The following is a 13,733-nucleotide window of genomic DNA, read 5'->3' as shown; positions in this document are numbered from 1 at the left end:
CGTTGCCTTTTGCCATCTCTCTTTTTCCTGCCTGACACCTGGACAAGAGGTTGGAGGTGCACCAGCCATCTAGTATCTATGTTGCAACAGGCATAAGGATACAGGCCTACATGCTAAGAATGGTAGAGTGAATACGTGGAGAGTCCAAGTGCTGGCGGGGCTGCTGGACTCCCCGGTTGTCCTAGGACAACCCCAGACTGACAAACACTGAACTTCTTGTTACATTAATTAAAGGTACTAACACTTTGGAACCTGTGGTTTACAAACTTATTTCTAATAAATACATAAAACAATTCTTGGCTGGGTATGGTCGTTCACACCTGTAATCCTAGCACTTTGGGAGGCCGAGGCGGGAGGATCACTTGAGTTCAGGAGTTTGAGAACAGCCTGGGCAACACAGTGAGACCTTGTCTCTATTTAAAACAACAACAACAAACAAAAACTTCAAAAATCAATTCTCGATTTAAATTTTTTTCTTTGCAATCTCTCTTCAGGAAAGTGATTATCCAAACTGTAATGCACAGTGTCACATTACCAGCTATGCAATACTGTAAAATATACAATTTCTCACTGTGTGACCAAATAGGGATGTACTGGGGGCCTTCTTTGTGTAAAGCTGTGGAACAGCTGGGTGTGGTGGCTCACGCCTGTAATCCCAGTAGTTTGGGAGGCTGAGGCAGGTGGATCACTTGAGGTCAGGAGTTCAAGACCAGCCTGGCCAACATGGTTAAACCCTGCCTCTACTTAAAATACAAAAATTAGCTGGGCTGTAACGGCACCTGCCTGTAGTCCCAACCACACGGAGGCTGAGGCAGGATAATCGCTCGAATCCAGGAGGCGGAGATTGCAGCGAGCCGAGATTGAGACTGTGCCACTGCACTCCAGCCTGGATGACAGAGGGAGATCCTGTTAGAAAAAAAAAAAAAAAAAAAGCTGTGTAATATTTGCAGAATAATTTCCATAATGCATACATTTTTAAAATACGAGAGGTGGGAGAAAAGTGCAAATAGCTCTGTGCGGCATTCCGTTACTTCTGCACCTGCTCCGGTAATTCCATAGAGGGGAAAAAAAAATAATGATAGGAGATTACATTTATCAAATGTTTACTTCGTGCTGGACATCATTCTAAATATTTTATTTGGAATTAATGAATTTAACCCTGAAAACCCCCTAGGATGTGGGCCCTTGTATTATCACTCAAAACAGACACAGAAACAAGCCCAGCAACTCACAGTAACCGTTTTCGTGCACATCCTACCAGAGCAGTGCTGCTAGTAACTTCCAAAAGCATAACCAGTCCTCCCTCTAGCAGCAAATCTCAAAATTAAACAGTTCCATGTAAAAGAAACTCACAAGTTCAAACACGACTATAAGATGAAACTAAGTAAAAATAAGCTTTCATACAGTTCTGTGTCTTGCGGTGCTTCGTGACTGGATGGGGAATGTGCAGCAAGAAGCTCTCATTTACTCACACCTGTGATAACACCTTGGCCAGCTGTGCTTTGTCATAAAACAAAACAAAACAAAACACCACCACAGAAACAGGACACAGCAGGCGCATAACGGAACACAGTTTATCCACAGTAAAACATGCAGGGCTGAAGGGAAGTGGAAAAGTATTTGCTGACAATGCAGGTTACATGAAAGTAGCTTATCCATATATCCAACAGTCCAAGGCCTAAGGTCATTTTCAATGACACCACAGTCTCATGGCACGTTCCAACAGATCTACAGATGAACAAATGAGATGGTCAAACGTTTAAACACTTCTGTAGCACCAAGAGCGTGAACAAAACAGTGACAATGTCTATAGTAAAAACTCAAATGATTAAGATTTTTAGTTTACCGAAAAACAGCTCAACAAAGTTACTAGCAGCAGATCGTAACGTGTACTACAATGTAAGGAATACGGAATGTGACTGAGATGTCTTCTAGTTTCAATCCTGAAGCTCCCTGAAGACTTTACTGACAATATATTAAAGCAATCAGAGTTGGGTTGTACTGCTAGATATTCCTTAATTTTATGGCCTGGATCAATTAGGTTTTGAAAATTGTACACTTCTATTATTTTATTTTTGAGACGGAGTCTTGCTCTGTTACCCAGGCTGGAGTGCAATGGTATGATCTCAGCTCACTGCAACCTCTGCCTCCTGGGGTCAAGCGATTCTCCTGCCTCAGTATCCCGAGTAGCTGGGATTACAGGCATGTGCCACCATGCCTGGCTAATTTTGTATTTTTAGTTGAGATGGGGTTTCGTTGGCCAGGTTGGTCTTTTTTTTTTTTTGAGACAGAGTCTCGCTCTGTCGCCCAGGCTGGGGTGCAGTGGCCGGATCTCAGCTCACTGCAAGCTCCGCCTCCCGGGTTTAGACCATTCTCCTGCCTCAGCCTCCCGAGTAGCTGGGACTACAGGCGCCCGCCACCTCGCCCGGCTAGTTTTTTTTTTGTATTTTTTAGTAGAGACGGGGTTTCACCGTGTTAGCCAGGATGGTCTCGATCTCCTGACCTCGTAATCCGCCCGTCTCGGCCTCCCAAAGTGCTGGGATTACAGGCTTGAGCCACCGCGCCCGGCCCAGGTTGGTCTTAAAACTCCTGCCCTCAGGTGATCCACCCACCTTGGCCTCCCAAAGTGCTGGGATTACAGGCGTGAGCCACTGTGCCCGGCCCTACACTTCTATTTTAAATATGTAAGTCAAAGTGAAGTCGTTTCTTTTCTTTTTTTTTTTTTTTGAGACGGAGTCTCGCTCTGTCGCCCAGGCTAGAGTGCAGTGGCCGGATCTCAGCTCACTGCAAGCTCCGCCTCCCGGGTTTACACCATTCTCCTGCCTCAGCCTCCCGAGTAGCTGGGATTACAGGCGCCGCCACCACGCCCGGCTAGTTTTTTGTATTTTTTAGTAGAGACGGGGTTTCACCGGGTTAGCCAGGATGGTCTCGATCTCCTGACCTTATGATCCACCCGTCTCGGCCTCCCAAAGTGCTGGGATTACAGGCGTGAGCCACCGCGCCCGGCTTTTTTTTTTTTTTTTTTTTTTTTTTGAGACGGAGTCTCGCTCTGTCACCCAGGCTGGAGTGCTGTGGCTGGATCTCAGCTCACTGCAAGCTCCGCCTCCCGGGTTCCCGCCCTTCTCCTGCCTCAGCCTCCCGAGTAGCTGGGACCACAGGCGCCTATGAAGTAGTTTCTTAAGAAATAAAGGAAAACAGTTTTTTGGCAATGCGCTGATGATGCTGTGCTGTATATACCTACAGGTCTAAGAAAGAAAAACAGAAATGGATGGCATTGTCACTCTATCTGGATTGTTAAAAAAAAAAAAAAAAAAAAAAAGGGCAGCACTGCTAGGGTGAGACGTTTTCATCTGCTACAGAGCACAAACTGGGACGGATGCAAGGAGGCAACGCAATGGTCATCTTTTAACAAATGTACCAGAGATGATATATCCACCAGTGTCATTCCTTTCAAGATCATCAGTCTCTTGATGTAACTTACAAGTTTATATAAATGCTGTCATTTTCTGAACAAATTGTTTCCCAGAAATGCAGCATTTTTAGTTTTTTTCCCTAACCCCAAACTAAGATGTATGGGTAAAACAGTTATAATCAGGATTACTGAGACTATAAAATTATCTTTATAGAGATATAGGCAATTATCAACTCTTTTTTTGTGAGACAGGGGTCTTGCTCTGTTGCCCAGGCTGGAGTACAGTGGCATGATCTTGGCTCACTGCAACCTCTGCCTCCCAGACCCAAGCCATCCTCCCATCAAGCCCTAGAAATAGAGCTTCTGAAATTAACCACAGACTTTTAAAAGTTTTCTTAGGCAATGCTTTGAGCATTTGCTATTAGTTCAAAGAAATATGTTAGAACAAGACAAAACAGCCACACAGTGTAACAAATACATTTTAAAGTCATTGCCTCCACCTCTCACCCAGGATAAAAATATGTATACTTTTTTTTTTTTTTTTTGAGACAAGAGTCTTGCTCTGTCACCCAGGCTGGAGTGCAATGGCATGATCCTGGCTCACTGCAACTTCACCTCCCGGATTCAAACAGTTCTCGTGCCTCAGCCTCAGTAGCTGGGACTATAGACATGCGCCACAATAACTGGCTGATTTTTTGTATTTTAGTAGAGACGGGGTTTCATCATGTTGTCCAGGCTGGTCTCCAACTCCTGAGCTCAGGCAGTCTGCCCGCCTCAGCCTCCCAGTGCCAGGATTACAGGTGTGAGCCACCGCGCCTGGCCTTATTTTATGCTTTTTTTTTTTTTTAGACGGAGTCTTGCTTTGTCGCCAGGTTGGAGTGCAGTGGCACCATCCCTGCTCACCACAACCTCCGTTTCCCGGGTTCAAGCAATCCTCATGCCTCAGCCTCCAGAGTAGCTAGGATAACAGACACACGCCACTACTGCTGGGCTAATTTTTGTGTTTTTTTTTGTAGAGACAGGGTTTCACCATGTTGGCCAGGCTGATCTCGAACTCCTGACGTCTCGTGATCCACCCGCCTCGGCCTCCCAAAGTGCTGGGATTACAGGCGTGAGCCACTGCGCCCGGCCTATTTTATGCTTTTTGATAGCAAACCATTACTGTGGCTGTTCCCTATGTTAGGGTATCTAAGATCCCAAATTAATTCACATAATGAAGTGACGCCTTTTACCGCGTATTACACTCTTAAGGTTTCTTGGTTCATTTAACACAGAAATTCCGATCAGGTTTTTATTACTCCAGCCAAGTATGTGCTCAAATCAGAACTGTTTCCCTGGGTCTGACAGAGAAACACTGTAAGAAAATTATTCTGAACTTGATTTAGAAGGGGAAACTTCCCCAACTACTCCGGAGGCTGAGGCAGGAGAATCACTTGAACCTGGGAGTCAGAGGCTGCAGTGAGCTGAGGTCGTGCCACTGCACTCCAGCCTGGGAGACAGAGTGAGACTTTGTCTCAAAAAAAAAAAAAAAAAAAAAAAAAAAGGAAAACTTCATGTTTACTGCCCACCCACACATTTCTAGAAACCTTCCTACTTTGGAGCTTTGTAATAAATTCAAAATGATGGCAAAACACCATTAAAAGGTTTAAAATATTTATCACTAAAAATACTAGAATGTTCTCTGAAAACCTATTAAAACATTTAAATATTCTTTTATGCTATTCTGATCAAAAGAAAGAATAAGTTTAGGAAAGGTTAAAAATGCAAATTTTTTTAAAAAGTTTATTTCTAGCCCTGAAAGAACAAAATTATTGAACAAAGTCGTAAAATACAGCAGTTAATGTCAATGTATAACAATTAAATAATTGAACGGGATTAAATTAAAAATAAAAGGCATTATAAAATTTGAAGACAACAGAAAAGACAAACTACTTTTACTTAATTCCACTTCTATCAAAACAAGGGAAAAAAAGCCAATGTGTTCCAACATTGAATTCCAAACATAACTGTTTCTCTTAATAAAGAATAGAAGTGTGCTTGGCAGAATGGTCACCCATTCCTTTCTGCCTCTCTCGGCAGCACTCTAGAGGAGTGAATGGGAGAGACTTCCATTCCTTCAAAGGCGGCCAGTGCCTGCTTCTTTCTAACTCCAACCTCACCCACCACAGCATCTTTGCCAGAGTGTTCAATGTGTTGGGGGAGAAAAAAGAAGGCGTGTATATATTTTTTCTTATATACACAACACTATCAAAAAACTGATTTTACCAGTTTCAATACCTACTGGGGGAGTGGAGACAGGAAGATAATCTGCTTTTTGTATTACAATGAAGTTCTACTATAAAAAAACCCCAAATGAGGCCGGGCGCGGTGGCTCACGCCTGTAATCCCAGCACTTTGGGAGGCCGAGGCGGGCGGATCACAAGGTCAGGAGATCGAGACCACGGTGAAACCCCGTCTCTACTAAAAATACAAAAAATTAGCCGGGCGCGGTTGTGGGCGCCTGTAGTCCCAGCTACTCGGGAGGCTGAGGCAGGAGAATGGCGGGAACCCGGGAGGCGGAGCTTGCAGTGAGCCGAGATCGCGCCACTGCACTCCAGCCTGGGCGACAGAGCGAGACTCTGTCTCAAAAAAAAAAAAAAAAAAAAAAAAAAAAAACCCAAATGAGTATTAATCTGGATTTTAACTATAATCTGTAATATTTTGACACTGCCATTTTACTAGATGTGGATCTCAGTATATTTTAAAAGATTTAGACTCAAAAATTGATGCAAATTCTTTAAGCACCTTTTTTTTTTTTTTTTTTTTTTAAATTTTAGCTACTACCTGATCAGATCTAAAATTATTCTGGCCAGAATACAGTATATACAAACATGTATTTAAGTGAGCCCTATAAAGAAATACTCATAGGTAGTTTAAAATTGCTTGTTAAAGGCACAGGCTCATTTACAATTGGTAGTTACTAGACTGTAAGCAGCTTAACATTTATATGTTAAAGAGAAGAGAATTAATACTATGTGCCAGGCACTCAATACATGAAGATAGAGTTGTATTAGCCTTGGTGTCTTATGCTGCACAATTACTCGTTTACTATTCTAGGTAGGATAAAATGTTCCATGTTTCATAGTTTCCCAGTTTTAACTGTCCCTAAAAGCAGCAGAAGAAAAAAGAAAAAGAGAAGATAACTTTAAGTCTAAAATAAAATAAATAAGTACTATAATAATACTGTCCTAATAACACAAGAGGACTATTAAGGTAACTTTTAGATTTAAATGAGAATTTTCATTCTAAAGTGATGACAAAAAGGGGGGGGATATAAAAGGCAATTATTTAAAAAACATGAGGCCAGGCGCAGTGGCTCACGCCTGTAATTGCAGCACTTTGGGAGGTCAAGGTGGGCAGACTGCCTGAGCTGAGGAGTTGGAGATCAGCCTGGACAACATGGTGAGACTCTGTCTCTACTAAAAATACAAAAAATTAGCTGGGTGTGGTGGCGTGCACCTGTGGTCTCAGCTACTCAGGAGGCTGAGGCACGAGAATTGCTTGAACCCAGGAAGCGGAGGTTGCAGTGAGCTGAGATCACACCACTGCACTCCAGCCTGGGTGACAGAGTGAGACTGTATCAAAAAATAAAAATAAAAATAAAAAATAAAAATCATGAATCTTGATTCAGATATAATTTTTCTTTCAACAAGTTCTGAATGTTTTAATTTAAAATTAATCACAATTCTGTATTGCTTTTAAGATTTTGTTTAAAAATGACACATTTCAAAATTAACCAAAGTATATTTCTGTTAGAGGTTAGTTTATCCACGTAACTTAAGAATAAACCACAGTGTAGCTCCCTTAACCAAAGAGCCAGGTTTTAATGACTGAAGTCAGTTGCCAGCAATGGACGTGCAGGTAACTATCGAAGAAGCTGTAACTACAAATCCCAAACTGCTTCTATCAATGGAAAAGCCCTTTGTTGAGTCACAAGCCTGAAACGAGGCATTGGCACACAGTCAATGAGGATGGTCTTTGACTTAGGAGGGAAGTGCCTCTGAGGGCACGAGGATCACAGTCTTCTCATCTAGGTGGTTTTCTATTTCATTGGTAGCATCTTCTTTATCACAATCCATCCAGCTGTTTACACAGAAAGTTAAAATGTGGAACTCAGGTGGCACTGCAGCTTTCTGCCAGAAGTAAACCAGTTTCTGTAATTCAGTAATAGCTGTAGAAGGCCAATATATTCCAGAGAAAAATGAAATCAAGAATTATATTGAAAACAGAGACCATTAAGTGCTCTAAATATGTTTCATTAATTATTTTACTCATTTTTCTGAAAACCTTCTTGCCTAATCAATGAAAAAGTCACTTCTCTCCTTATAATTGTATCTTAACATAGATATAGCGGGAATAAAATAATGGAAATAAAACCCTTCTAGTTTCCCCAATGTATACTACAACAGCAAAATGATTTTTTATTCATGATTTATACTGCAGGATGGGAAGCAGGGGGGAAGTTCATGGGGGAAGGGGATGGTGGGAACAAAATGCCAGAACCAAACCACTGATACTTGAACAACACCTACTCCAAAAGCAAAACTACGAATAAAGAAGAAGGAGAGGAGAGGAAAGCAGAGAAGAGAGGAGAAAGGGAGGGGAGGGGAGAAAGGAGGGCACTCAAATAATTAATGCTACAGGTCTCAGACCTTTTAGAATCTTTAAAAGAAACAAATTATTGCTATCAACACGCACATTTCATTTTCCTTTCTCGTTTTTTATAATAGTCTCTACTTATTTGGAAAAAAAAAAAAAAAAAGTAACTCAACATCTCAAATGATCTATAAATTCACAAGAAATACTCTGTCACTCAAGTTCTCACAGACAATGCCACACTGATGATGACCCCGGGCAATGCGCCCACGGCCGATTTGCTATCAGCTGCTTCTCTGTAACACAAACATTCTCCTTCATGAGTATAATCTCTTCTCACTATATCAGAGCTCACCAAGGTCCACATCTCTCACTCTGCCTCTGCTAGTCCCAAATATTTTTCTCCTTTAAGTGGAAAAAACCTAATTTTAAGTTCCGAAAATTCACTGGTTATTATGTTATTTGCCATGGGAGGGAGTATCTGTGAGGTGAGAGAGGATTAAGGAAAAACAAAAAGAACAAACCTAAATCTAAAATTGCAACATATACAGAAATTTATTTCCAAATTGAAGGGGGAAAGGAGAGAAGAGGAAGGTAGGGCACTAACCAAAGTCGTAAAGTCCAGGTTGGAACAAGGAACAAATCACTTTGGTTCCTGGAGCCAAACCTGAAGGGGAAACAGGCAGAAGGGAAGACAAAATGGGAAGAAGTCTACAGTCAATGGGAATCTTTTTCTATCTCAATGATTTAGTTATAAATAGAGATTATTAGTCTTCTCTCTATACATGTAACAAATGCCAAACTTACTACCACGAAATTTCTAAAACTGACTTTTTCACATTTGTTAAAAAAGGTAAAAATCACACACTCTTCTTCCCTTCCTTCAGGTCAAGTTCTGAACTAAAATATTACATGTAACAACAGCTGGTCCTAACTTTTATACAAAGTGAAACTATATAGAGCTCCTTTGCCAACAGAAGGAGCTACATAATTTCTATTACACTTGCCTAGGCATGAGAAACTCAAAAGCAACTCAAAAGGAGCAAGTCCAGGGAAAGGAAAGCTATGAAGGAGAGAAAGACTAGCAGATAAACAAATACTCTGAAAAACTCCAATCTGCCATTCAAGTATTGGAAATACCCCAAAGGGGACAATGAATGGGATCTATTACAACAAAGTCAGCAAAGTAAAATGCAAATCTCACACATGATAAATGGCCCTGATAGGCTGTTTGCTGAAAAGACCTAAGGCTAGTGATTCAGTCCACAATTCCTTTTGGACCCTAAAGAAGGGGTTCATATAAAAGTCATACTTTTCTTTTTGCAATTTTCTCTTGGTTGTCTTCAGAGAATAGTCACTTGCTTCTTTCATTCAGGTTATGCAGACCATTTCTTTAAACCCCAAAAAGAGTAATAATTTTCATATACTAAAAGGCTTCTTGTAGAAAATGGAAAAAAGAATATGAGGCCACAGCAGTGATGTTAACGGTTACTCTTCATCGCTTCTTTAGCTGCCATGATCAGTGGTGTCAAGCTAGATAATGGTTTGGCCAGTTTCAAGAAAGGATGCTGCCAGAAAGAAAGGGAAAAATAAATGTGTAAGTGCTATTCATCAGGTTAGAAACAAAATAATTTTGTTCAATTAAGCCCCAAAGACTACTTGTCAATCATAATTTATTTAATAAACTAAACACATATTAACACCTTCATAAGACTAACATAATCAATGCATTACTTTCAGAGTTGAATGAAAGCAGAATCATTTCAGTTTGACAAATATACACAAATATACGCAAGCCAGCAATAAACAGGTCTGAGGACTGTAAACAGGTCCGAGGACCGACACTACACGCAGACTGTAAACAGGTCTGAGGATTGATACTATGCACAAACTGCACACTGTGGTATTGTCAGAATTTTAATCCCAGCAGATGAACCCCCCTTTTCAATACTTTAAGTTCTAGGGTACATGTGCACAACATGCAGGTTTGTTACATATGTATACATGTGCCATGTTGGTGTGCTGCACCCATTAACTCATCATTTACATTAGGTATTTCTCCTAATGCTATTCCTCCCCCCTCCCCCCTGCACCATGACAGGCCCCCGTGTGTGATGTTCCCCACCCTGTGTCCAACTCATTGCTCAACTCCCACTTATGAGAACATGCGGTGTTTCGTTTTCTGTTCCTGTGTTAGTTTGCTCAGAATGATAGGATGAAACCCTAAATTGCAGCAGCTGTCATACCGCTAGTGATCAATGAATAGTGAAATCTAATTATTAGCCCTAGGAAAATTTTCTGTTGGTTACCAAAAGAGTCAACTATTCCCCCAAATGAAATCATTTTTAAATTTACCTGTAATAATTCTTTGGCTGAACCCCTTTTTTCCACATCCATTTCCAAACATCGATTTAAGAAATCTCGAAATATTGGGGAAAGTTTCTCTGGATTCTGAAGCTCTGGGGTTCCATTAGTTGCTATTAGGTACAAGGCCTAAAAATAGAAGAACATCTTTGATCCACTTAAGATAGCTCAGCACGGCTGGTCACGGTGGCTCACGCCTGTAATCCCAGCACTTTGGGAGGCTGAGGCAGGTGGATCACAAGGTCAGGAGATCGAGACCACCCTGGCTAATACGGTGAAACCCCGTCTCTACTAAAAATACAAAAAAATTAGCCGGGCGTGATGGCGGGCGCCTATAGTCCCAGCTACTCGGGAGGCTGAGGCAGGAGAATGGCGTGAACCCAGGAGGCAGAGGTTGCAGTAAGCCGAGATCCGGCCACTGCACTCCAGTCTGGGCAACAGAGAGAGACTCTGTCTCAAAAAAAGAAAAGGATAGCTCAGCACAGTCACAGAGCCATGAATAAAGTCTATGAACTTTTCTTCTTTAAAGAAAATCATCATAAAATACTAAACTGGGCTTATCATTATCTCATTTAAATTTAGATTTGATACTTTCCTCTTATTTTTAGATGTTACATTTCTCTAAGTTATTCTTCCAAAATCAGATTCACATTTGGTTTTTCTTTAGTTATAAATGCGATGCATATTGCTTTTGTTTTGTTTTGTTTTTTTGTTGAGACAGAGTCTCACTCTGTCACCAAGGCTGGAGTGCAGTGGTGCAATCTTGGCTCACTGCAACCTCTGCCTCCCGGGTTCAAGTGATTCTCCTGCCTCAGCCTCCGGAGTAGCTGGGATTACAGATGCCACTATGACCAGCTAATCTTTGTATTTTTAGTAGAGATGGGGTTTCACCATATTGGTCAGGCTGGTCTTGAACTCTTGACTTCAAGTGATCCATCTGCCTCGGCCTCCCAAAGTGCTAGGATTACAGGCGTGAGCCACTGTGCCCAGTCCATATTGCTTTAAAAAATAAAACAATGTTAACAATTAAAAATAACCACAATCTCACCATTGATCATCCTGCTTAGTTTTCTCAAATTTTTTTCAAGTCATACGTATCATTTTAAAAAATGAGATTTGTGAAGACTTAAAAAAAAAATTAGGCTGGGCATGGTGGCCCATGCCTGTAATCCTAGCACTCTAAGATGCTGAGACAAGTGGATTGCCTGAGCTCAGGAGCTCGAGACCAGGCTGGGCAACATGGCAAAACCCCATTGCTACTAAAAATTAAAACAAAAAAAAAATTAGCTGGGTGTGGTGGCACACGCCTGTAGTTCCAGTTACTTGGGAGGCTGAGGCAGAACGCTTGAATGTGGGAGGTGGAGGTTGCAGTGAGTGGAGATTGCACCCTGAACTCCAGCCTGGGCAACAGAGCAAGACTCTGTCTCAAAAATAAAAACCAAAAACAAATTATCCCAGGTCATCATTACTAGTAACTACCTAGATCTATAAAACTACTGTAATGGCTTAAGTAAACACTGCCTTATATGACTTTCTTAATGACTTTCTCCTTCTTGGACCAGTGCTTTCCTGGTCTTAGACCCACGTGCCCTGGCCTGGTCAACCAGAAGCTTCTTGAGGCCTTGTCTATATTCAGCATGGAATCAGTTCCCAAAGAACCTGCTTGTTTTTGAACATGTCCCCCCTTAATATAAGGCAGTAAACACTGCCTTATATGACAGTCTTAATGACTTTCTCCTTCTTGGACCAGTGCTTTCCTGGTCTTAGACCCACGTGCCCTGGCCTGGTCAACCAGAAGCTTCTTGAGGCCTTGTCTATATTCAGCATGGAATCAGTTCCCAAAGAACCTGCTTGTTTTTGAACATGTCCCCCCTTTACTTCATGTACATGTAAAGGCCAATCTTCGTGGATTCACAGTGTCTTCTGAGCAGCTGGGACGGAATTCTCGTCTTCCTCATCCATGTTGCCTTTTTGGTAATTTGTGCATTAGCAGTTATGCCCATATGCCTGTGGGCCAAGGTGGTTTTTTTGTTTTTGAGACAGAATCTCTCTGCCGCCCAGTTTCAAGCAATTCTCCCGCCTCAGCCTCCCGAGTAGCTGGGAATACAGGTGCCCGCCACGATGCCTGGCTCATTTTTGAATTTTTAGTAGAGACAAGGTTTCACCATGTTAGGCTGGTCACGCCTGACCTCAAGTGATCCGCCCACCTCAGCCTCCCAAAGTGCTGAGATTACAGGCGTGAGCCACCGTGCCCGACCAAGGGTTTTTTTTTTTTTTTTTGCGGGGGGCGGGGGATCCAGCCTGGGAATGGATAGTCACAGGCGTGCAGAAGATCAGCCCATCTTTGGAAAGCTTCTGGATCTGCTGATAGGAGCTGGCGCTGGTGATTTCACCAGTCTCACTGGGGTTCAAATATACCTTTTTGTCACAGTGAAGGCCACTGGAGGCGAGCCTCTTCTGAAGCCTAAGCGCACTCCTGGCTGTGGGCGCAGTCCTGTAATATTCTTCAGCTTTGTACAGGAAAGCAGTTAAGTTACTTGGGAACAGATCCCGTTGGTCTTCTCTCTCCCATGTAGACTCCTCTTTCAAAATACATCCAGAATCCCACCACTTTTTACCACCTCCGCTGATACCGTCGTGGTCTAGGCTATCATCACTGCTTGCCTGAATCATTACATCAGCCTCCTAACTGGTCTTCTGCTCTGCCTTTGCCTTCCTCAAGAATCTCTCAACAAAGTAGCCAGGGCAATCCTATTAAAACCTAAGGAGACCAACTTACTCCTCCGCTCAAATCTCTCTAACAGTTTCCCCATCTGGCCTCCAGTAAAAGCCAGAATCCTTCCAAGGGTCTCATAAGGCACTACAGCCTGGCCTGGTTTCTCTGCAGATCGACCGCCACCTCTTGCTGTTAGTTCAGCAGAGGCCAGCTATGCTGAGGTCCGTCATCACCTCTTGATACACCAGGCACGCTCCTGCTTTAGGGCTTTTGCACATGTTGTGCCTTCTGTTTAGAATCCTTTCCCCTTAGGTAAGTATCACTCTCGCACTTCCTGTGTCCAAATGTCACCTCACCTCAGTGAAGCCCTCCCTATGCATGCTTTTGATTTAATTTTAAAATTTATTTTTATTGTATTTTTTTGGAGACAGGGCCTAGCTGTCACCCAAGCTGGAGTGCAGTGATGTGAGAACAGCTCACGGCAGCCTCATCTTCCTTGGGACCAAGTGACCCACCCACTGAGGCGGGATGGTCCCAGTTAGCTGTGACTACAGGCACACACTAACATGCTTGGCTAATTTTTAAAATTTTTTTTGTAGAGATGGG

General features: G+C 42.3%; 1 protein-coding gene and 2 long non-coding RNA genes across 4 annotated transcripts in view; 2 read left to right on the top strand and 1 right to left on the bottom strand.

The window, feature by feature from the left end:
* The first annotated feature begins 1,091 nt into the window (after positions 1–1,091).
* On the top strand, positions 1,092–2,757 carry LOC141409598 (uncharacterized). The gene is made up of 2 exons (XR_012430532.1): positions 1,092–2,264; positions 2,574–2,757. It is a non-coding gene; the product is annotated as an uncharacterized lncRNA (long non-coding RNA).
* Positions 2,758–5,180: 2,423 nt separating this feature from the next.
* Positions 5,181–6,584, top strand: LOC135969582 (uncharacterized). The gene is made up of 2 exons (XR_010584829.2): positions 5,181–5,769; positions 6,078–6,584. It is a non-coding gene; the product is annotated as an uncharacterized lncRNA (long non-coding RNA).
* A 504-nt stretch (positions 6,585–7,088) lies between these two features.
* Positions 7,089–13,733, bottom strand: part of PAK2 (p21 (RAC1) activated kinase 2) — a 92,407-nt gene continuing 85,762 nt past the window's right edge. For both annotated transcript variants that reach the window (XM_005545287.4, XM_065539633.2), the window contains exons 14-15: positions 10,403–10,540; positions 7,089–9,615 (exon numbers count right to left, since the gene is read on the bottom strand). In XM_005545287.4, the coding sequence (XP_005545344.1) occupies positions 9,529–9,615; positions 10,403–10,540 (225 nt within the window). In that variant the 3' untranslated portion in view covers positions 7,089–9,528. The remainder of the gene's footprint in view (positions 9,616–10,402; positions 10,541–13,733) is intronic.

The sequence above is a fragment of the Macaca fascicularis genome, chromosome 2, assembly GCF_037993035.2.
Source record: "Macaca fascicularis isolate 582-1 chromosome 2, T2T-MFA8v1.1".
Classification (NCBI taxonomy): domain Eukaryota; kingdom Metazoa; phylum Chordata; class Mammalia; order Primates; family Cercopithecidae; genus Macaca; species Macaca fascicularis.
This window is presented reverse-complemented; position numbering and strand designations above follow the sequence as displayed.